The sequence below is a fragment of the Ochlerotatus camptorhynchus genome, unplaced genomic scaffold (genome assembly GCF_037179485.1).
Source record: "Ochlerotatus camptorhynchus isolate MF236.1 unplaced genomic scaffold, CSIRO-AGI_Acam_v1.1 ptg000234l, whole genome shotgun sequence".
NCBI classification, from domain to species: domain Eukaryota; kingdom Metazoa; phylum Arthropoda; class Insecta; order Diptera; family Culicidae; genus Ochlerotatus; species Ochlerotatus camptorhynchus.
This window is the reverse complement of record NW_027040724.1, coordinates 657,284-682,564: the sequence shown is the minus strand read 5'-3', so window position 1 is coordinate 682,564 and position 25,281 is coordinate 657,284. Positions and strand designations below refer to the sequence as shown.

The following is a 25,281-nucleotide window of genomic DNA, read 5'->3' as shown; positions in this document are numbered from 1 at the left end:
TTCTTTTAGAGAGTGCTTTTTGGCGGGCTTTGTGTAGGATTACCTGCATATACATATCTACCGGCATGGCGATGATGGGAAGGAAATTGAACACAAAAGTGGCCTCGGGCGACGAGCAGCAACAGCAGGAACAGCAGATTGCAGCTGCTGAAAGCGAAAGATGAAGTGATTAGAGCCACGAGGAATCCTGAATTTTTCGTGGTAAATGGAATTTACTGAGCGTTGGTAATTCGATGAACGGGATTCTATTTTAGGGCGCATTTGCAGCAGAAGTAGGATGTTATGTGAGATTGGGGTATTTTGTTCTAAATCCTAATTTACCTTTTTGTGTAGATTAATTTATTCGAAGATTTTTAAAATATCTGTCGTCAGCAAAGTTTACATACAACGCTGATAAGCGAGCTATTTGACAGCATGATGTACTTATTACAATTCGTTATTTGACTGTGGGACGTTGGGAAATTGTTGCAACCAAAACAACGCTCCAAGGACGGGGTCACGGGAAAGGCTATCAGTGTAATTAATGGTATATAGTAACAAGAAGTGGAACACAAGGTCAAGTTCAAACTTGCTGTCGTATACTAACTATATGAGAATTTGACAGGCATACATGCCTGTTTCGTGTTGACTAGCTGGATAATTGCTTTCCGGTTTTCTTAGTTACAGTAAACTGATTTGCTATGCATGAGTATGGCAATTGTGGATTGGTCACATGAATTATCGATGAACGGTTTAGCTACTGCTGATGACAGCTTACGTAAGAAAGTTTGAATTCTGATGTATGATTATTAGAATTTACAGTATTATTCATGAACCATTCAACGGGGGAATGCAATTTGCAAATTATCAGAAAATTATGCCCTACAGTATATTGTCCGTGATGCACGAGTTCTAATAAACAGTTTTTTAAGCGTCCGTTAAATTATGCTCAAATTTAGCAAATGCTCATAAGAGGTCTTTTTTTTCTGTATTAGAGAGGTTCTTAGCGGTTGGCTAGTTCATCTCTATAAATAAGAGTTCTTTGATACAGATAGAGCACGATTATTTAATATGATTGGACAGCAATTTTCCGAATAAAATAGGACTATTATAAATCAAATGATTTTGTGTGATAATAAGTGAACACATTTTGATATTGTTTGTTTGTGTATTTATTTATTTATTTATTTATTTATTTATTTATTTACTTATTTATTTATTTATTTATGTATTTATTTATTTATTTATTTATTTATATATCTCTTTTTTGTTTATTTATTAATTAATTTATTTATTTATTTATTTATTTATTTATTTATTGATTTATTTATTTATTCATTTATTTATTTATTTATTTATTTATTTTCGTATTTATTTATTTATTTATTTATTTATTTGTCGTCAATCATGTTTGTAGATCGTTCTTGTTACATTGATTATCTTAAACACTAGTTCACTCAAATTCATCCACCTTTGTCTAAATATAATATGTATGAGCATACAAATACAGCTACAACTCTAACAAAGTTTCTGGTATGAATCAAAACTGCCTTAATTTTGCCCTGTATTCGCATATTAAATAGTGAGTTAATGCTTATAATACACTATATTCTAATATTGAAATTCGGATGCAGAGGGGTTGACAAAATTAGAAAATTACTGTAAATCTAAAACTGTAAACAGTATGTTGTGGGTGAGGGGGGGGGGGGGGGGTAAAACCTAAGGAAATCAAAGGATTTGTTGACTGGACGAGGGTTCGTGGATTTGCCAGTCCCTTGTCACGTGATTACAGATGGTTATCTGGTCGTTTTGTCTTCCAAAGGTTTTCAATGAAGCTGATTCACTCTGCTGTAACAAATTGATTCAATCAGGCATAACTTTACAACTGGTAAAGTATCTGCAGACATTGGTAATCCTTGCACTGATGTTGGGTTTCATTCATATCACATCATATTACACTATATTCTAATATTGAGCTGATAAAATCTTAAAAAGGTGAATTAGCGAGTTATGGTATTCCTATACACTTAATTATATTTTTACACGATTTTCATTTGTTCGATTTAGCCCCCATGCACAAGGAATCAAAAATATATCCAAATGACAAAATGACAAGCGATCAATGAACCGAATGATATCGCTATGTCAGAAGTGGAAAGCAATAATGATATAATCTTCTTCCTTCTTTTTCATGACAAGCAGCCCGTGCGACACAGCTCACTCAGGGTGATAAAAGGAAACGTGCAAATTGTTGGCAAGCTGCTTCACGAAGCAAAGCCGAAGATTATACTCGTGTGTCAATGGAATTTTTTTGTTATGTCTTTTCTCGATTCAGATCAAGCTATGTCCTCATCCGTGTATATTGCATCAAAGTAGGCAAGCAATATATCATTATCCTTCTACCACTCCGATCGTGCTGTGTTGCAGTGAGAGTTTGTCGTGGTAGTCGTAGCAAGCGTTTTGTCTGTATCCTTGGTTGCTTTATGTGTTTGGATTCGCTGCTCATGCAGGATGGGTACAGCATTTTCAATACCACCATTGACTTAACATATCATCTGAATTGTGAGACACTTGAAACTTCTCGTACATGGAAACAGTTTTAATATTCAAGGACATTCGAAAATGTTTTTAGATCTCTGTAATTGGAGTTTTCGAAGACTTGGAAAAATGATTAAAATATTAGAATTAGAAAACATTGTAAGGTCTCGTGCTAGCTACAACTGTCATGTTTTGGAAGCCACGCAGTCATTTTAGGGGGGTTGGTTCATACAAATGTGTATGGACGATTGTCTACACTGCTAAAACCTTTAAAACACTACCAAGGACAGCCCTATGGGGTTGTACGCAATAGTGACGTTGGACTACGTGGTCTTATAAAATAAATGTTATTTTTTAACTGCAGCAGGAGCTTGTGTTTTGTGTAGGAATAGGAATTTGAGCGGGGTTCTCTCTGTTTATACTCTTTAGTAAGACTATGATTGTCCTGAAAAGAACCTTTTGATATGAAATTTAGTTTGGGACATGTTCAGAAATTGCACTCTTTTGGAAAATCTTGGTGGTCCTGCAAACTGGTATTTATGGTATACAAGCTTAAAGCCTTTGGAAGATGATGATGACGTGTAGGCAGCTGGCTCAGCAAATCGGTTCGGACGATCCCATATTCTTCGGTTCAATGCAAGAGTCTCGGCTCGTCTGCTGCTGGACAGGGGTTGAACTGGTGTCTGTGACAGGTTGGAAGGCCGCAGAATGTCAGTCTCCACCCAGCTAAAGCTCCTCTCTTTTTTAGTTTTTATAGTTAAACTCCTTCTCTCAACAAGTGGGTAAATCTTAGACTTTAGCAGAAAGACGCTTAACACTTTTTTCCGCGAATTTATGATCCTGTTTCACGTCATGGTTCTTCTCTATGCCTGTTCAGATAATTCAGTATTTTTATTTATTTTTAGTACTTTTATTTATTTTCTATACTGCGCTTAATCAAACGAGTAGAAATAAGAAAGGATATCCGCTTTTTTTTCCTTGATTTATTTTCCGTCGATCTTGTTTTCCGTGCTGAGCACCAATGCTACCGACGTGCCAGGAAGGCAGCTCCCACACCTGGACCCTACCTATCGACCCATCAACTCATGAACCGGGGACCAACGGCTTTACTTACCTTCCGAAGGAAGGCGTGATCAGAGATGTTATGCCTCAGAACATCCCGGCGGCGCCGACTGGGATTGAACCCAGGCTTGCTGGGGTGAGAGGTAATCACGCTTACCACTACACCACCGGCACCGCTATAGGATATCCGTTCGAATAATAGAAAAATTAATAAATATTTAATAGAATTGTTGGAATTTTTTTTTTCGATTAATCGTTATCGTGAATTGGACTTTTAGGCATCCCTAGAAATTAATGTAATTTCATGTTTTTGGTGGTCCTTTCGGTGCGATGCTAGTTTTCATTGCTATGACGACGACTGAATTAAGGGGCTTAGAAGCAGAGGGGTGAAAGTCAATTCTCTCGTGGCTTCACTAACCAACAAACAACAAACGTATAAATGAATGTGTTTGCCGTTTGGTGGTGTCTCACTTTCCGGCAGGTGCTTTCAAAAATTTAATATTCTGTAATCAAAAAATTGAACATATTTGTAGTTCTTTGGTGAACGTTTCAGTTTGATCATAAGTTAACAAAGTTACATCATGTTAAAGTTGATCATTTTGTAGGAAAATCGGCATGCGCTGCTATTTTATCGCAGCTGTAAATCAAGATCATGTCAACACGACTCTTAGGGTTTTAAAATCAAAAATACCTAACGCTATCTAGTCTTACTCAATGAGTCTTGTTTTGTTTTATTAAAAAAAAAGTAGAAGGGTCTGTGCCTAGGGGCACGAACGGAAGGTTGACGTAGGACCGCTAGTGGACGGAATAAATGTGAAGAGCATTTCGTTCTTTTAATTGATCAATTATCTATTATCTCAACTCTTTCCGTTTTTGAATTATAGGCGTACCAAATTTGTAGTAATATTTTTTCAAATAGAAAGTTGATTAAGAGAATCAATCAAAATCACTTGCACTGCACCCCTACTTCCAAGTTTGGTTACAAGATTACAACTCTGGAGAGAATTTTGTGTGGTCGTTGGGGCTGTTCTGAATATGGACAAACAATCTCAGATAAATTCTATTCCAACTCTTTACTGATGTAAGCTTGATGGCCCTGAAAAGGGCCGTTTTATTGAAGAGGCCATCCATGGCCACTTACGCTTGGCGTGTTTAGTGTAGGTGACAGCATCACGGACCTCATTTTCCAGGAACACCTTCAGCACACCTCGTAGATCAGACTGGAGATACGTTTGACACCACCACGGCGAGCCAGACGACCGATGGCGGTTATCTCGAAGAACTTTGCGATGACGCTTGGCGCCTCCTTTACCAGACCTTTTCCTCCTTTGCCACGACCAGTCAATTGTTGCTTGTTAGGTGTGAAGGAGTGGACTAGCCACCACCTTCCTACTGCTGCTATTGCTGTTCACCACGCCTTTGTATAAAAGCTACAAAGACTCCTCCCATTATGAGTAGTTTGCTATCAAGTAGCGACACTGGCTCTTTTCCTTTTGCGTACACGGCGAATGTGAACGACTCAAATTTGAGTTTAGTTCACTCATAATCGCCAAAAGTGCAGGAACTCAGCGATGAGTAAATTTGTCTCATGGTTTCCTGTGGAAAACCTAAAAAATCTGCCAGAAAATGAGGAAATTGACGAAAACTTTATTCAGTCTCGGAGTACTACCAATAGACTGAGTGAATCCAATCTTTACTTTTCTCAAATTCGGGATTTTTTCCTTGGAAAATCCTGGAAAAAACCTGGGAAAACATGAGGCAAATTTACTCATCGCTGAGTTTCTGCACTTTATTTCTTATTTCTGAGATAACTAAGTTCAAATTTTGGTCGTTCTCATTCGCCGTGATATCACCTTGAAAGATATTGGCGCCGGTGGTTAGCGTGATTACCTGTCACCACAGCAGGCCTGGGTCCAATCTCAGTCGGCACCACCGGCATGTTCTAAGGCATAACATCTTATCGCGCCTTTCTTCGGGAAGTAAAGCCGTTGGTCCCCGGTTGAGTTGATGGGTCGATATGTTGGGTCCAGGTGTGGGAGCTGCCTCCCTGGCGTCGATAGCATTGGAACTCAGTACGGAAAACAAATCTCGCGTCACTTTTCAATAGGTCCTATCTAAATTGATCGATTCTCTTCATCGAAACTCTCTTTCGTAAATAACTCGGCTTCACAAATGTTTCCTGCCGTCTTCGTCGAATTAGATGCTAGATTGTTGCTTCTTCCATCGAAAATATCCGGCCGTGGCGATTCAAAGTTAATCAAGGTTGATCAAAATAATTTGTACCCCAGCTTCCAGTTTGATTACATGAGCATTTTGTGTGGTCGTTGGTTCTGAATATGGACAAACAGGCAGATGAATTCTATTCCTACTCTTTACTGTAATAAGCTTGGTGGCCCTGAAAAAAGCCGTTTTGCTGCCAAAGTTGGTGATGATTTAACCTCTGAAACCAAACAGAGTGCGTCTTCAAAACGTAGATGACATCCATGGCCGCTTACGTTTGGCGTGTTTAGTGTAGGTGACAGCATCACGGATCTCATTTTTCAGGAACACCTTCAGCACACCTCTTAAATCAGACCGGAGATACGTCAGACACCGCCATGGCGAGCCAGACGACGGATGGTGGTTATCTCGAAGAATTTGCGTGTGGTTCTGAGTATGGCGATGAGTGTGCAAAATATTACGCAATTCCATCCTCCCTATTCGCACGCGCCCTAGGATTGGAGGTGAATGCCACTTCGACTTGTTTCGTCTACTTACTACTCTCTGACGACTGTGCTGGGGAAGCAGCATATGCATGTAGGTAATTGGTAGATTTGTTAGTTAATTCGATGCTTTTGGACAATGCTGGACATTTACCAGTTTTTCAATAGTTTCTTGTTGAAAATCAACATTCGGAAGCATTGTTATCGATGCGTAACCGTATTTCTGATCGATTGGTGATAAAATTATTGAAAGTGATCCAGGGGCATCTGAGTTATTAACGTTCAAAATCTTTCTTAATTTGTTACATGCTCCATTTTCGGTTTTCACAAAGTGTACCCCCATATAAAAATCAAAGACGTAGTCCTACGTCAAAAAAATCTCAACGGATTCGAGTAACATCGAATTATTTTATAAAACATAGAAAACACAAATATTCAGGAGTTCTTTTTCTTCCTTGGGAGACCTTCTTGATTGATCTGCTGCTTTTTTTCCTTGCCCGCAATCTCAGAAATTCTTTCAATCGCTTTTGCTTCATCAGTGCCAGTCGCTCGGCTTCCTTTTTTTCCTCCTCATACATGTTTTATTATTTTTCCATCAAGTAATGTAAAAACAAGATTAATAACATTTAATATTATTTGTTGTTTTAGTCCAGAAAATCGTTTCCTACGTACACATATTTTTTTTTTTTGATAATTAATCTCATATAGACATAAGTTTAAACATCTTAGAAATATATACATAGGGGAAATGGATGTAATGTCGGCCTAAATGTCCCTAATTTGGGCCCATACATAAATGCAGCAATCCACTAAATTTTAAATAGCGATCAAAAATATCTATTCGAACCGTCCCAATGACGCGCTCATATAGATAAAATTGATAAATAGCAGATTTTTAGCGATGGGCCCAATCTTAGATCCATAGGCCATTTCCCCTATATATTTTTTGTTATTGGAGTTTTTAACAGCTTTTTGTTTTTTTTTACGAGGTCTCAAATTTGTTTCAGTGTGTATTTTTTTAATTCCAGTTTCATACAACTTTGTCACAGACGTCATTTCGATTAGATGAGCCGTTTTCGTGCTATGATTTATTGAAAAATATTGAAATCGCAATTTTGAAAAAAATTGGCTTGAGTCAAAATGGCCGATTTTCCTAGTGAATCAAAAGTTTGTTTATTTTTTTGTTATTTAACTGCTCTAGTCTGCATTCTGAACCCTATAAACATGTTTAAAAGTACTGTGAACATCAATGAACTGAGTGGAAGGGTTAATGACACTGTCCTCTTATAGCCATATTAAAGTATTACAGACCAAATTTAAGTATTTTGTATGGATGGTTTCAGTGAAGTTGATTTATGTTAATTTACTACAATTTTGTCATTTACTCTCAATCTGGACTGTGAGACATCTATTTTTAATTTATCAAATTTGGCCATTCTCAAAATGATATTGTTGTTATACTATTGAAATCTTAAATCGCTTAATTTCCACATTTCTAGCTTATTCCTTGATTTGTTACAATTCCTGAATTTTGCAAGTTTCTGAAGGTTGAAAATATTTCAAAATGATATACCTATTGTGTAGACATAATTTTTTTAAATTTTGGATTGATTTTTTTTTTAAACATGAGTAGTTCTTTTAAGTTATTTCATTTGCATGATTTTTGGTATTGGATAATAATATGAATCAACATGATATTGCCTTTTTGTATTTCTATTTGTTCTAGTTCTAATGAAATTGTATCAAATCCAACAGTAAACAATTTTACATTTTTATGAAAAGTTACACCAGTTTGAGTGTGAATTGAACTAGCATTTCGCGACTCACAAGATGTCAAAATGGCGGGTGATACCATTAGCTTGGAAGCCCACATTTTAAAACGAAAATGAGAAGGTAGATTTAAATATTTTCATGAGATTTTTCCATCGAATAAACATGTGCAGTTCGTTAGAATTTAACGCCGATCTCAGTGACTGAAATACTTCCGTGATTCAGTTCAAAGTTTCACCACCAATCGTATGTATTCTTGTGAGCAAACCGCTGTCGGCGAAAAGTTAGCATAATCCTCTTTAACGCATTTGACGAAAATAGATTCTATTGAACGAAGTTGCTTGGAACCCTATCTTTAGTTAAAAGCCATGTGTCAATACCGGTTTCTCGCTTATTTGTGAGCATTTTACGTTTAAAATCTTCCAGAAGTTTTGCATGATGCCTGTTTGAGGTGTTTTCCACAATCCCACGTACCGTTCTGAACATGATGCTTCAAATAGTCTTTCATAATATCATATCATTAGATCAAAATAACGCTCAGGGTACAAGCCCTATAAAACCAATATGAAGAAGTCATTAATCTGTACAATACTGGCAACAGCTACTGCCAGTCGAGAAGCCTTTGTTGAGCAACGTTAGGTAATTTTATGTAACTTTAATGAAACCATATAGATAAACAAAACAACATTCTTGTATGTTCGAACGCGCCACGGCGCGGTGAGGTCTGGCTTACGGATCCATCCATCCAACCAACGATCAAACCACCCACCCATCAGCCAGACGCACATGTTCAAGTGCGCGGGATTTCTCCGTAAAAGTACTCTCTTCCTTTCTGATTTATGAAGTACTGGTCGAGTAAACGCAGAAGTCATTTTATTTTGCTTCGACCAGGAAAGTACCTATCGTGCATACAGAAATGTAAAGCACCCGGCAGAGGCAGAAACCGAACCGAGGTTCGGGTACCAACAGAAGAGAGAAGCATTGAATTATGAGAGTTCTGTCGGGTGCATGTTCTTGCATAATAATTGGTCTGTACGTTTCGGGAATGTTCAAGTACGATTAGACTTTTTCCCTAAACATGTTACGAGGTGCACTGTTTGTTAACTTTCGGGGCTTACCGGGTTATGGAGTGTGTCTCCCGAGAATCGGGATAAGATTTATTATTTGTTTAACTTATCTAATCATTCGACCTGAAATTATTGAACTTTCTCGACAGAGATAGCGTGGGGATTGACAAACCCTTCTACAAATCGCTGCTGTCAGACACAGATCGGAGATAGATTAACTTCTGCTGCCCATCTCTACTGAATCAGCTAACGAACGAAAGAGTTTTACGAGCAAATCAATACCGCAGCTGCTCAGAACGAACCATCAAATATTTACTTTCACTTGGGGCGATAAATTTTGTTCTTGATCATTTCGAGAGAACGAACGTCTGGTTGGGCATCGTGATCAATTCTGACGAAAGTAATTAAAAGGCAGCAAATCACTATCAAATAGAATGGCGAAGGTGGGTGTAAGTGGAGGCCGGATTTAGCAGGAATTTCAATTGGTTGTCTTGTCGCACACGTTCTGTTTTTTTTTTCTGAAATCATTCCACAGTTCGATACCGGTGGCAATGATGGCTCATGCGGTGGGAGAGAAAGCTTGATTTTTCTTGTCTTGAGATGGAACTCGTGTTTCTCGTCGGTTTAATTAGAATGTTGGTGCAATGTCGTAAATTACGAATCAATTAACACCGTCTTTCGGATGCATGCATGCATGTTTGTGCTTCGAGTGTGTTTCAATTTCAGGTTATTTGTGAAAGGTTGTTTTTTGATTTCTCTCTCTCGGATGACGACGGACGTTGAGAACCGAGGAGGAGGCGATAGTAATTGATGTGTAAATGGGAGTCCCTTCTTCTAGGGATGGATTCTTCGCTGATCGGTTGTCGAGTGATAATGATACCACTTAGTGGAGTGCTTCTGGCTGGTCGGGATGGTCGCGAGTTGGACGATGTTTATATTGGATATTTGCTTCTTCGCTCTATGTACGGGTGAACTGCCGGAAGTGGAATACCAGTGGGGTTATGGTTCCCTGGGGGTCACTTAGGCTAACTGTTGTTTAAAGATGGCTTAACGATGTGCTGAAAGTGGAAATGGTTTTGTTTGGTGTTGCTGCCGATGGCAACATTTGGTTAGAATTTGTTTTATTTTCGCTCTGGATATCGAAGAGCTGGTACCGTTAGGCAGTCGTGGTTTAATCTTCAAAAAAAATTCCAAACTTAATCTACCTGTATCCATTTTTTCATGACTGTAAGAATCTTTAATCCTTTGAGTTAGAAAATGATAACTTTACTGCAGCCAAAACGCTGTTTGGTCGAATACTTGAGAAGAATTCATAAATTTATTAACAATTCTACATTCCCGATTTGAAACTAAAAATTTATGAAAGAGAAAATTTTACGTTTCCAGTTACAAAGCCCCAGGTCAAGGCAGTGGACAGCAAATAAAAGTCGTTCTCTTCAGGCAAAAACAATTAAAAGGACTCTTTCAAGATCCTTGACTTTTCACATTTCTGAATGTGAGCGTCTAGTCTAGTGAAATACAGTGGTCTAAAGCTAGGGGGTTGTGCTAAAGCCAAATTTGTGCATGCATCGCATAACACTCGACAAAAAGCGCGTGGTTGTTCCATTTGCTTCGCTCATGATTATGACTCTTCCCGACAATGATTCGTGAGTAAATTTTCTAACAGAATTCTGAGGAGGATTCCAAGGTAATTCCAAAGATAATTCCAAGAGAGTTCTGACTAAATTTGCAAAGTAATTTAGAGGAGAATTTTAAGAGATTTGTAAGGAGGACTCCAAGGTTTTTATAAGTAGAATTCAATAAAGAAGATGGAGAATCCAATTGTAATTCTTAAAAGAATTCAATGAAAATTCGGAGGATTACCCCAAAGGAATTTTAAGGAAAGTTTCAAGGCAATTTGCAATGATATTTTTAGGTAAAGTTTAAAGAAATATTTTGGAGAGCTATAGCCTTGAAACTCTCCAAAATATTCCTTTAAAAATTTAATTACATTAAATTATTCCTCAAAATTTCATTGGTAATTTCCTCCTGTAATATTTTTTACAGAGCTCAAAGTAAACCTACGTTGAGAATTCTGAGGATCATTTCAGGGAATTTACAAAACTGCCTCAAAAGAATTATGTGTGGAATTTAAAGGAAATTCCGTTGGAATTTTAGAAAAAATAATTACTTAGTGCTTACCGAGGAGCGAACCCAATTAAGAATTTTGAAATAATTTCAGGGTGAATTAAAAAGCCTTCTATAGAGCATTTCTAAAGTATTTTGGGGCAAATTGTAAGGGTCTTACTTTAGATATCAGGCATTTTGATTCATTTTTAGATTTTGAACCTAGATTAATTTTTAAAACTTTAAGATATTGCAAATCATTGTTATCTTAGACTTAGTAATAAAGCTAAAAATCGACCTTAGTAAAACAAATTATTGACTGCTAGAACTCCTTGGAGATATTACCAGTTCATTCAAGATTTTGCACGTAGGGTTGGTCATTCATGTTTGTCAAATCTTTTTTTTTTTTTTTTATCTCTTTATTTGTTCTAAATTCAAAATAAATTACATTTCATTTTAACCTAGGTACTCCAGTTACTGCAGTAACGTGCCAGCCTTAATTGTTATGATATATATCTAAGTGTTTTTACATTGTTCCTGTCTTGGCAATTCAGTATTTTAAACAGGTTTTTAAACCTGCATGTCAGTATAACAATTGATATCTTAAAACTAATAACTAAAACTAAATCTTATCTAAGTATAAAGGGAATTAATCGTTGCAATTGAAGATTGCAACGATTTTTGCCTGAAATTATTCATTATTTTGTTGGACATTTGTTCTAAAGTCTCAACATTCGAAATTCTATGTACCTCAGTAGTACTGTACCAGGGAGGCAACTTCAAAATCATCTTCAGAACTTTGTTCTGAATCCTTTGAAGTGCTTTTTTCCTGGTAGTGCAACAACTAGACCATATTGGCACAGCGTAAAGCATGGCCGGTCTAAAAACTTGTTTAAATATTAGAAGTTTATTCGTCAGGCAAAGTTTGGATTTCCTGTTTATAAGAGGATACAAATATTTAATATATTTGTTACATTTAGCTTGAATGCCCTCAATGTGATCTTTAAAAGTTAATTTTTGGTCAAGTATTAATCCAAGATATTTCGCTTGGTTTGACCAGGAAATTGGAATTCCGTTCATAGTGACTATGTGACTACTACTAGGTTTCAAAAACGAAGCTCTAGGCTTGTGTGGAAATATTATAAGTTGAGTTTTGGAAGCGTTGGGAGAAATCTTCCATTTTTGTAAATAAGAAGAGAAAATATCTAAACTTTTCTGCAGTCTGCTGCAAATAACACGAAGACTTCTTCCTTTAGCGGAAATACCTGTGTCATCAGCGAACAAAGATTTGTGGCAACCCTGAGGCAAATCAGGGAGGTCCGAAGTGAAAATGTTATACAATATAGGCCCAAGAATGCTACCCTGAGGAACTCCTGCTCTAACAGGTAGTCGATTAGATTTGGAATTTTGATAATTTACCTGCAGAGTTCTGTCAGTTAAATAATTTTGAACTAATTTCATAATATAAAGTGGAAAATTAAACTTTTTCAATTTAGCAATCAAACCTTCATGCCAAACACTGTCGAATGCTTTTTCTATGTCTAGAAGAGCAACTCCAGTTGAGTGGCCTTCCGATTTGTTTGAACGAATTAAATTGGTAACTCTTAAGAGTTGATGAGTAGTTGAATGCCCATGGCGAAATCCAAACTGCTCATCTGCAAAAATTGAGTTCGTATTGATGTGAAGCATCATTCTATTCAAAATTATCTTTTCAAAAAGTTTACTTATTGAAGAAAGCAAACTTATTGGGCGGTAGCTAGCAGCTTCAGCTGGATTTTTATCCGGCTTCAAAATTGGAACAACTTTTGCATTTTTCCATTTATCAGGAAAGTATGCCAAATGGAAACATCTGTTAAATAATTTTACCAAGAAAGACAAGGTACTCTCTGGGAGTTTTTTGATGAGGATATAGAAAATTCCATCATCACCTGGAGCTTTCATATTTTGAAACTTTTTAGTTATAGACCTTACTTCGTCCAAATCAGTCCCCCAGGAATCATCAAAAATATTTTCCCGAGAGAAAATATTCAGAAAATCCCGAGCAACCTGATTCTCAATAGGACTAGTAAGACCCAAACTGAAATTATGGGAACTCTCGAATTGCTTAGCAAGTTTCTGAGCTTTTTCCCAATTTGTGATCAAAATTTTACCACCTTCTTTAAGCGCTGGAATAGGCTTTTGAGGTTTTTTTTCAAAATTTTTGTGAGTTTCCAAAAGGGTTTGGAACTCGGGTCTAATTTAGAAATATTATTTTCAAAAGTTTTGTTCCTCAGGGCAGAGAATCGCTTTTTAATTTGTTTTTGCAAATCCCGCCAGATAACCTTCATGGCAGGATCGCGTGTTCTTTGATATTGTCTCCTACGGACATTTTTAAGACGGATCAAGAGCTGAAGATCGTCGTCTATTATAATTGAATCGAATTTAACCTCGCATTTTGGTACTGAGGTAGCTCTTGTTGCAACTATAGAAGTAGTCAGAGATTCAAGAGCATAATTAATTTCATCTTTGGTTTGCAAAGGAATGTTTGGATCGAAGTTATATTCCATAAATGTTCGATACTGCTCCCAATCAGCTCTATGGTAATTGAAAGTAGAGCTGTTGGGATTACAAATTATTTCTTGGGATATTTCAAAAGTTACTGAAAGGTGATCAGAACCGAAGTCAGCATGGGTAACCAGTTGGCTACTTGTCAAATCTTTTCATAATCAAATGAGCTACACATGGAAAAACATAATACATGACTAGACCTTTTGTAAAATAATGACCCCAAAATTACAGCATTTCTGTTAAAAATAAAAATATTAAAAAATCAGAAATATTTTGATTACCATTGATTCTAATTATACAAAGGCAAACTATACATTTACAATGTTTTTTTGTGTATGTATTTTTTTTTATAAGTTATGTTTTATAATTATTTTTTTCCAATTTACAATCTAGAATGAAAAAAAGTTATCCTTACATAAATGAAACATCATCCTGATTCTGCTAACAATATACTTTAAAGTACATGTCCTTAAATTTCAAGAAAAAGTTGAACTTTTTATAGTTTCTATTAAAAAGCTGTTATCTTAAAACTGTTTATAACACGTAAGTCAAGTTAACAAGTTTGAGGCTCTTTACCTATTGTTTTACACAAAACTGCATATTTTTTAAACGTAGGTATTTAAAAAAAAATCTTTGAAAACCTGGAAACTTTCCGTGGAAGTCCAGGAAAAACCTGAAAAATTCATGGAATTTTATTTAGGAAAATGAATAGACACCCTGCTCTTGACATAAAGGGAGGGGGAGGTCTTGTAATAAGGCCTCTAAAGTTCATTGCTAAAACATCTCTACTCATCTTTATTCTTCCTTGCTTAAGGGCTCCTACACGAGCTTACACTTGCTTCCAATTTAGTGTTGTTTGAAGCACTTTCACAGTTAATAATTGAGAGCTATATATTTTCTATTTCGACCAATGCATGAATGTGTGTATTCTTTTGTAGACCAAACCTGGAATTGAACCCATATCACCTCTGGCTTAGAAATACCGTGCCTAAGTTCTCTGAGGCCCCTAAGATTTTCAATGTAATAGCTAAATAATTGAAGTTTATTGATCGATTATCGAATAGTAAACGTGTGACGTTTTCGAAATGTATCGATTATTTTAATTAATAATCGATCAGTTTTATTGAATAAGAATCAATCTGTCATCTCTAACACTAATTCAAAAATATTTATCACTATCCTTACCAAACTACATAAGCGCTAGTACAATAAAATTGCCTTAAGTGTAGGCTATATGCTAAATTTAAATTAAAAGCAGTTCCCCACAAATCAATTCAGTAAAAATGGCAGATCCCAATTTCATTACAGCACAATTTGCATAGCTTTGTTCTTGCATGTGGGCGAACCGCCGCACAAATTCCCATCGTAAAACGGATTCCACCACTCAGCTGGTGGCGGTAGAGGCACGCAACTTGCAAGATGCATTCATGGGAAAATGAAAATACATCTTCTACTTTTCAAAAAGTCCGCCAAAGCCGTCAAGCTTCGGCACACATCTGTGGCATGTTTCCTCATCTTTGTTCCCCCGCTGCAATGTGACAGTATGAATGTGTATCAGTATCAGCACTTGCCACGAGAAAGGGGGCAAAGTCAAACGTTTGCTTTTCGGTGCAGCATCATCGATGTCGGATGTCGACCGGTTGATGATGCTTCCTGATGCCTCCGGATTTTGCTACTATTTCTCCCGTGAAGCACGTCTTCCTCCGGCCACATGACTCACACTTGAAGAACTAATAAAAATAAAATTATTGCTGTAAATACAAAAGTCTGATCCCTCGTTGGTCGTGTAGTTTGCGACTCCTGGCCTGGGATGGACCATATTTTCATGATGGGATCGAGGGGAGATTTGAACGCATCAGCGAAGGAAAATTTATATGATCCATGAAACTGGCTTTCCTTGCACGTTTCCTACCAAGTACGGAAGGTGTGGGAAGTTTAATTTTCTTCCTTCCCTGGCTACGTTTCCTTCTTTGCACCTATACCCGAGGGAGTTTTCCCTTACGTTCTTTCCGTGTGTCACTTTGGGGGGAAGGCACTTGAGTTTAATTAGTGACTTTCGAACAGTGGTGTTTCGGAAGTTTGCTCCTGTCTACGAACGGACGTCGGTTGGTTACTGATGAGGCATTGAAAATGTGCTGCTTAACTTTGGAAGACGGCAATAAATCAATGTGGTTTTGTCGAAGATCAATATTGATGAGGTTGGATTAGTGCATACGTGGTTTGGAGGGCTACTGATGCCGTTTAATGAAATTTAACTAATGTTGATGCAGGGGATGGCTTTATTAGAATATTTCCCCCTTTTAAGGCATTCACCGACTGTTACCATCACCACCGCCATGAACGGATGCAGCGCGCTGCTCCAATTTAGATAGTTTTTTACGTGAAATTCGATCTGGTACCAGCATTCTGGATGAAGTGGTTTTATTGCCGATGCTAAGAAGATGTGCTACTGGATATAGACAGTAAATAATTGCCGCTAGTTTCTCTAATGGTTTGCTTTTATTAATAAATTCCATTAATGTCTTTTTACCGTGTTGGAGAGATCCTCGAGTATGCTTATGAAGCGCTTCTTTGGCTTTCGTGGCTTACCCTAGACTATTGTCTTTATGAAGGATCTCTGGACGCCCCATAACCTTTGTGAATTTTACAAAATTAATGTGGCAAAGTTTTTCTTAGCATGATGTCATTAAAATTGAACAATAACGTCAAATCAGTACGACGAACACGTTCAAAGGCTTCTGAAAACGTGTGTCAATAATTAAATTATCCAACCCACAGTGTTCCTAAAATTACTGGTATATTCTGAAATCATTAACTCGATTGAAAATTCCTATAATGAAACCATGATGCAGCAACCCTTGACCTACCGTACTTGGTACCCGTAGTTAGTGGAGCTGACAGCTGCCCCGAAAATAACTGAAATAAATCAACTATCAATTTCAAACAAACTTCGTGGCACACTTCCGCCATCCTGTCCAGAACAAAAAAGCAAGGTAGCTATTTGTTTAAAACATTAAAAACTTTCGGCTCCCATTTCAAAATGCGTGTGGAAGCCCTACCGAAAACTCAAAGACGAGAACTGGAACATCTGTCTACGAACAGTGACCATGCACAGACACACAAAAGGGCATTGATGCGTTTTTAAAACCCCTTGTTTGGAAAAATTTCCTGTGCTTCGGTCTATGCGCCAGGCTTATAAAATGACTAATGTGTATTTCCTTTCCATTTATAAACCTTTTCCAAAGGTATCACAATTTCACCTCCCGTCATAAATTGAATAAGTATAAAATTTACTACTTCCTGTCTGCATTGGCTTCACGGCAAGAACTTAAGCGCTTATAAATTTTCAATTATCCACTCCTATTGTTGCGCGAATGTACCGGGTTTCGAAAAAAAAAAGAACAAACACGTAAAGGTGAGAATGAGAAACCATTTCTGTTAATTTCTATGGATATGGTTCTTGGTGTCACGCAATCCGCTATGAACCTACACATAATTTGTACTGTATGTGGATGCTTGTGAGTGAATCGGGCAGAAGTCACGGAATTACGGTTAATGAAAGGAAGTGACCTGTCAGTCAGCGGCAGTGAAAAGGTTAAAAGGCAAAGGTGTTAGCTTACTCTGTGCAAGAATAGGCAGAGCCGCATAGAACGAATCGACAATGTTGCGACCACCCTACGCCTTTACCGTTGCTGTTGGTAATCGTGCTATGTACATATTGCACATACGATAACGAACTTACCACCGGGTCAAAAGGTGTGAATGACTCGTCATGTTTACTGCGTACCTGCCGGAACCAACGGTAGCTTGGTGAGTAAGCGTTAATTTCCGCCACACTGGCCGAGGGCGTTCAGCCAATGCATTATTGGGTGAGGTTGTGATCGAAAGTAAACTAGGGTAAAGGCTCCTATAGTTGGGGTACGTTTGAAGCGTTTGGTTCCTATAGTTGCTTATCGAGACTCTATAGTAAAACAAAACGCTTCTAATGCAACTATATTAACGGCGCCGGTGGTGTAGTGGTAAGCGTGATTACCTCTCACCCCAGCAGGCCTGGGTTCAATCCCAGTCGGCGCCGCCGGGATGTTCTGAGGCATAACATCTCTGATCACGTCTTCCTTCGGATGGGAAGTAAAGCCGTTGGTCCCCGGTTCATGAGTTGATGGGTCGATAGGTAGGGTCCAGGTGTGGGAGCTGCCTTCCTGGCACGTCGGTAGCATTGGTGCTCAGCACGGAAAACAAGATCAACGGAAAAAACAAACCAAAGGAAAAAAAAAAAATAATGCAACTATAGGAGTGTTTACCCTAGGTTGGTGTGATGAAAACATTTTCGTTTAAACCCATAATGCAATAGTTTTCAATCATTCGCAGGTTGTAACCTACTTTAAGACTTTAAGAAATTTGATAATCTCGCCACCCAGCATTTTCGAAGCTTCTTTTAATTTTCAAATTCTCTCATAATCCTTCATCTATCCTGCACACTTTCAGTAGTTGAAAGGGCCAACATAAAAGATTTCCATCCTAGGCGTCTGCTTGCTTTTATTTTAACCTGGACACACGCCATATTTTAAAATGTTGTTTACTTAATAATTCCGAAGCGGATTAATCATCGGTAACCTACCATGGCGGAGGTAAAAGTACTACAGATGTTTATTTATTGTAACATAACAAGAACAGTGCATAATAAGCTATAACAATGATATGGGGACAAGTGGTGACATCTATGGGTAGGCACAGTACCTATTTTATGTTAAGGGTAGAGGCAGTAGTAGTCGCCTGCACGAACAGGTATTTTATTGTATATTCATAAAAAAAAGATTTGCAAAATTACGCCGACGACATTTGGATGAACTCGCGGACTTTCTTTTCCAACCACTACTTGCTAGATGCGCATCCCCATAGAATAAACCTCCGTGCACAGCAAGATCTATCGATGTGACATCGATCACGCACTTTGGCAATGTACGGATAATGACGCCGCCAGAGAGCGGCTTTTGAATACCCTCGAGGCCAAAGGAAGACAAACCTATAACCCTATCAGAGACAATCTCTGCTATATGCAGTCGATTTATGTGTTTCTTCAAATGTATAGCATAAGAATTTAATTCCTTTGTCCTTTGTCTCTCTTTATTAGTTTTTGTCTTGTCTCCGAACTCCAGACGAGCCTAAAACCGTACTACCGTTCATACTGGTGACCTAGCATTGGGCGATCTTGAGGCAAGAATCGATCTTAGTGAATCGATTCATTTTTTTTTAAAATAATCGATTCACCGATTTAATCAATCATTTTGAATCGATCTTTTTGAATCGATCTTTTGAATCGATTCATTTTTCAAAATGGCACAACAATGTTTCAAATATAACGGATCATAAGAAAGTTGGTGCAAATTAAGCCAAGTTCAGTCTTGAGTTGATATTACGTTACATAAGCTATCTTGTTATGGCATTTCACCTATAATAGTCATTTAGTGTGATGATTGATATTGTGAGTGGCAAGATAATTTCTCAAAAAGCGATTATACCATCTGTGTTCTGTTTATGGCCGTACGACTGCGCCCATTGATTTAACAAACGGTGGCTCTTTATCCAGGATTCGCTCCTCAAGCCGCTGCCATAAAATACTATCAAAGTTACACACCTGTGCAGTGTTGGGACAATATCAAAAAATCAAATCTCACCAACACCCAAGATCACGCTTGATTTTCGTAGACAAAAAATAACAAGCAAACTACTGCGGTTGATTTTGCAAGCTGTGATATCGCAGCTCGGAATATCAAGCTAACAAAACTCACCAACTGCAAATCTCACCAAACTGTGGTGAGATTGAGTTTAATGATTTTTGCTTTACACCCGAATGCAACCAAAACTTCTATAACGGCTTGCAGCAGTCCCTTCGCGTCTGCCATCGGTGAAGATTAAAAAGAGATAGCAAACTATGCTTTCTCTTTCTAAAAAAACGATGTGCAATTGAATCATTTTTGTGTCGAGTCAACTCTCAGTTGGATTTTTGCACATTGTGAATAGTCTCGCAATATCAAAGGAGCTTGTAAAATGAATATCAAGCATAATATTTTGTTCCAATATCACGCGTGATATTGCGAGCGCATGAGAGTGGCAAAATATCAATTGATTTCTGATTTTGCCAACCAAATGAGAATTTAACATAAGCGCGACAATATCATTCAGAAATAAATTGTGTAGTACGTGCGCAGTAAATGTTGTGAGTGTAACATACATCACTGCTGGTCATTAAAATAGGTGTAGGCAAAATAAATGCGAAATTTTAGGTTATGTTCATTCAACTTCATTTTATTGGACTTTAAGTTAAGCATTTGATAGTGTAATAAAAATTAAGTAATTGCATGAGGAAACTCAAAGTTAAAACATTAAATGACTCACTCATTAGAATCAAATGTAAAATATGCCTGGTCAGTGAAATAGGTGTGTTGCATAAAACTATAGTATAGAAAGCTTGAAGGTAATCGTATAAGTTTTATTAGACTAATGATGCTTAGTAAGCGCTGTGCCCTCTATTCTTAAGTATAACCTTGTTCAATCTTCTTGGCATTTACTCAACCAAGCACTGACAAGTATCCTTTGGTACAGCATACCACTCATTTTGAACTGTGGTACATAGTTGATCCTTATTTGAAAATGCTTGACCACATAACATTCTTTTAAGCTCGTTCCATATATTTTCGATGGGGTTGATGTCAGGAGATTGGCTAGGCCATGAAATAACCGACACTTTGTTTGTACGAAACCATTCCTTTACATACTTAGAAGTGTGTTTCGGATCGTTTTCTTGCTGAAAATGCCTCTTGTGCATAAGGGATCATAACCTCCTCCATGATTTCTTTGCATTTAAACCTGGTCATGGTGGAATTAATACGGAAAATGGGACCTACTCCATACCAAGAAAAACAGCCCCAAACCATAATGCTACCACCTCCATGCTTTACGGTCTTTACCGAGCAATGGGGTATACATGGGGATATTCACTACGGATTTTATCCCATGCTCGAAAAGGATCGACAGAACGTGGGAAAACAGGCTGATGCAAGAAATTTTGTAATTCTGCCGATATACCCCAATGGTGATCTAGTTCTGACATAGCAGAGGACTGATGAACCGGAAATATGTCATAAGAAAGGAATGTGTGTACATATGTAGATTTATAGCTTTCTTTACCATTTCGTCATGCATATCCCAAAGGCCTCCGGTTGGTTTTTTGGTGGAGGGACAGAAGTGTTCAATCATCGTTTACTCTTTCGGTACTATAGGTCTGCTCAGACACAATTTTAACTGCCCGAACGTGAGCTGAAGACTCCAGGTACATGTGAATATTAAATTTCAAATGCAAATGCACTGAATTTTTTTTTTGTTTGATCGAAACAAAAATCGAATGAAAAGGATCGATCCAGTCGATTTTTGTCGTGTTTGAGATCGATTCTAAAAATCGATTAATCGAACCAAAAGAATCGATCTTTTGTGTTTCGATCCAAGATCGCCCATTGCTAGTGACAACGCTCTGACGAGACAAAGAAAACCCCACCCCAAGCTCCTCCCCTGATCTTTTCCTTCGTCAATGTACCCCTCTAACCTCGGGTAAGACTCATTCCCAACTACTACTGTACATAGAAATAAGTGAATTTGGTTACAAACAATGAACAATGAATTGTCGGCTCCGTAAAGCTAACGCAATTGAACCTTCCAAATAAACGAACTTTAAAAAAAAACTTTGTCGAAGACCGGAAGATGGGCAGAGTTGATCCTGAAAAGTTATTATCTTTTTGTTGAAGCAAACCCAAGTAACCAAAAGTTCTGATAAAAGGCTATTTATGGCTTAAGCACCTTGGTTGAAGGTGGTCTATAGAATTCTAAGCAGCCTCATTTTTAAGTCGTTATAAGAACTTGAAAGTTCCGGCACCATAATTGAAGAGCATTCTAAGCAGCCTCTGGCGGAACTTGAACGGAACTTTTAGAAAATAAATTAAAAAACGTTTTTGTCCTCTACACCAATTCTATATTTAGTTCGCACTTCTATGAAAGTTATTTCTAAAGGCAGGTATTAATGTGTATTGATTTATCAGCATTAGTAGTAGTAATGGAGCTGTTTGAAGAATTAAACCCAGTCCTTCTGCGTGAGAGTCTCAGCACGAACCACTACGTCATCTGAAATATATTAAAGTGAGCTGTTGTCCCGCCTATTGTTGGAGTTTTCTGAGCCAGCTGACTGACTTGAATACAAAACACAACACCTTGATGAATTTAAATTGGTGTTTGCCCGCATGGTATTCCATCACACTTGTGGCGCAGTGGTTAGCAATCATAGATCACATTCCGAATACACGGGTTCGAATCCAGGAAGTTACTTTTAAATTTATTTTTTATTATTGGATAGAATGTTGCAGAAATATAAGAATTATGATTTATTCGGGCCACTGATTATTTAATATTTACGTACATTAAATTTTGTTACAAAAAAAGATTTGTGCGGATTGCTTTATGTGGCTTGAAAGTTCTGTCTGAACTTTATTTGACCTTTATGGAACTTGAAAGTTCTGTCGGAACTTTATTTGAACTTTATGGAACTTGAAAGTTCTGTCGAAACTTTATTTGAACTTTATGGAACTTGAAAGTTCTGTCAGAACTTTATTCGAACTTTATGGAACTTGAATGTTCTGTCGGAACTTTATTTGAACTTTATGGAACTTGGAAGTGTTGAATGCCGAACTTTTGGTTACTTGGGAATTAAATCCGAAGCATCCGAAGCAAGGATGGATTAGGGATTTGGGGGAGGAATTTGGAGGAGAATGCCACTGACTGAAAATCCAATCTAATTTTAAGGAGAATTCTAAGCATTTGTGAGGAATTCCAATTATGTAAGTAGAATTTCAAGAGAAGTAAGAGAATCCAAACGGAATTCTGAAAAGGAATAAATGAAAATTGCGAGGATTATTCTAATGAAATTCTCAGGAATATTACAAATGAACTCTGAGGAGAGTTTAGAGGGAGGTGTAATGTAAATTCCAAGAGAATTGAATTGAGATGATATATGAATGAATGCTGGTATTTATAGTGTAACTTTACAAGCGCTGATTATGGTAAATCCTGTCTGCTACCTTAACAAGATTTGTAAGATGAAGATTTATCGTAGACAGTGTTTTCTAAAGGGCATACATTCAAGGTTGCAAATACTCATTTCAGCTAAAATAATGTTTTTCGGAATAATAAAACCAAAAGATGGTATGATGACATATTTTACTTGTAACTTACAAGAATAGGTTACAAAGTATGCGTTTGAAACATAAAACCTGTAAATTTTGCTTTCTATGAGTCACAATCAGCGTTTTGCTGATCGCTGAGTGAGTGAGTGAGTGAGTGAGTGAGTGAGTGAGTGAGTGAGTGAGTGAGTGAGTGAGTGAGTGAGTGAGTGAGTGAGTGAGTGAGTGAGTGAGTGAGTGAGTGAGTGAGTGAGTGAGTGAGTGAGTGAGTGAGTGAGTGAGTGGGTGAGTGAGTGAGTGAGTGTGTGAAAAATCGCTGATTGTGACTCTCATGAAGTGAAATAAACAGGTTTAATATGTCAAACCCATTCTTTGCAACCTCTTCTTGTATCTTACCAATTCAAAATATGACCATAGCATCTAATTATTTCATAATTTAAAAAAAAATAGTTTTAGCTGAAATGAGTATTTGCAACCTTGCATACTTTGGCAGATGATTAGTGAAGATAATACAATGACCTAAAGTTATCATTGAAAATGTGAACTTTTGCTGTTTATTTGGCTTTTGAACTGAAAACAAAGTCAATGCTACTGCTGTTTTAACGTTTTATGTTATCAAGTTCAATTTGTAATGCAGCCAGTGCTATTTCTCTGTACGTCCCATCTGGTCAATCTGATCATACCTGACCATCCACAATCTATTCCTAAGGTTCCATTGTTGAGTACAGATAATGTGCTGCGGGAGCTAAAATCCCATTACACTCCCCCAGTTGTTTACGCTTTCATCAAACGTGGCTCGCCATGGGGAACACGTACACATAGGAACCGGGTGCCTATTCCGGATTCAATTGAATTGAAATCTCATAATAATTCCTAGCATCACGTCTCCTTTTCGAATGAAATATTCTGCACCACATATACGTACCTTATCGGTAGGGTGTTTTTATTAAATGAACTCCATGTCCCTCGTTGTTAATCGTACGATGATTATTTATGTTTTCCAACTGACTGGACACTTCTCTCCGGGAGGGATTTCTTTGGAATACACTCACTTCTGCCTCGAAGATGACGGCCGGCTGGCATCTTCGCGATGCTGTTTACTCCTGCTGTGATAATTTGGTGAAACTGTTTCAAATGTATCGTACTTTCCTTTTGACAGACAGCTTCAAATTTAGAATTACCGTTTATATTCTGTGTGACAACGTGTCACTAATGAGTTTTTTTTTTCGTTTCTCCTTTGCCTTCTTTCAGTTCTAACCGCCAGGTCACAGACGTTTTCCTCGACGGACCTCGAGACACCTCCACCGTATGATGTAGAATCCCTGCCGAGCTATACGATTGTATCCGGTCTGCCGAGCTACAATGACGCGATCGAGCAGCTCAAGCAGAAAAGCAGTGTGGCCAACTTAGAACCGGTCAAAATCCACCGGCCTTCGGTGATTAGACTGTTCGAGTCTCAGTCCCAGGATTTGCTCGCTGGGGCAAAGCTGGAGGAAATCCGGTATAACTTTGCGAGCAATCGCACGACAAGCATCGTGTCGGAAAATGGCACCGAAGTAACGCCGACTACGAGTAGCAGCAATACGGTGAACGTGACGACGGTAGCAGTTCCGAGCTACAAGAGCCAATTTTCCACCACCGAGGTGATCCCGAAAAAGTTTACTGTGAGCAGTTATAGTGTAGAAAATGAACGAACAGGTAGCTAAGTAACGGGTAGAAACTGTACCTTTTGCAAAAAGGGCTATTCACAAGACGAGACTATGACTGTGTTATTAATCATTAATTTATTCCATTAGATGCGATTTTAGTGCATAGTTAGGATTTTAAGATGACGAACCTTAACGAGATGGGTAATATTTACTACTACTTTGCGCCAGTTTCGTTGCTCGCAAGCAAATTTCTGAGAACGGTTATCTCAGTTGAACAAACCAATTATAAACGTGTAGATAATGAAAAATTTCCTTAAATCAAAGACTTAAATGGCATTAAGTGGAAATTAGGCTAACGACCAATAGAGAAAATTGAATTACACTTACCTTTATTTGTGCTTAAGTTTATATCACAGCCCTATTGAAAAATGTCAATCACCATGCTCTGTAATTTACTGGGAGCTGCTGGTCCTATCAAGTTACAATCGCCGTAAAAATCATCTATTCAATTAAACCGTCCTAACATGCGGGTTTCAACCGTTCCAATCAGTTGAATTATCGTCCCCGGATGACAATTGACTCTTTAAAGCGATAAGTTTATTTTATGAAGTGTGAATTCAGCCTCCTCATTATGTGA

General features: G+C 37.7%; 1 protein-coding gene across 1 annotated transcript in view; it reads left to right on the top strand.

Annotated features, from left to right (window-relative positions):
* Positions 1-25,031, top strand: part of LOC135704349 (protein commissureless 2 homolog) — a 47,969-nt gene extending 22,938 nt beyond the window's left edge. Inside the window, exon 2 of the mRNA XM_065225788.1 lies at positions 24,247-25,031. Within this exon, the coding sequence (XP_065081860.1) occupies positions 24,247-24,701 (455 nt within the window). The 3' untranslated portion in view covers positions 24,702-25,031. The remainder of the gene's footprint in view (positions 1-24,246) is intronic.
* Positions 25,032-25,281: the final 250 nt, after the last annotated feature.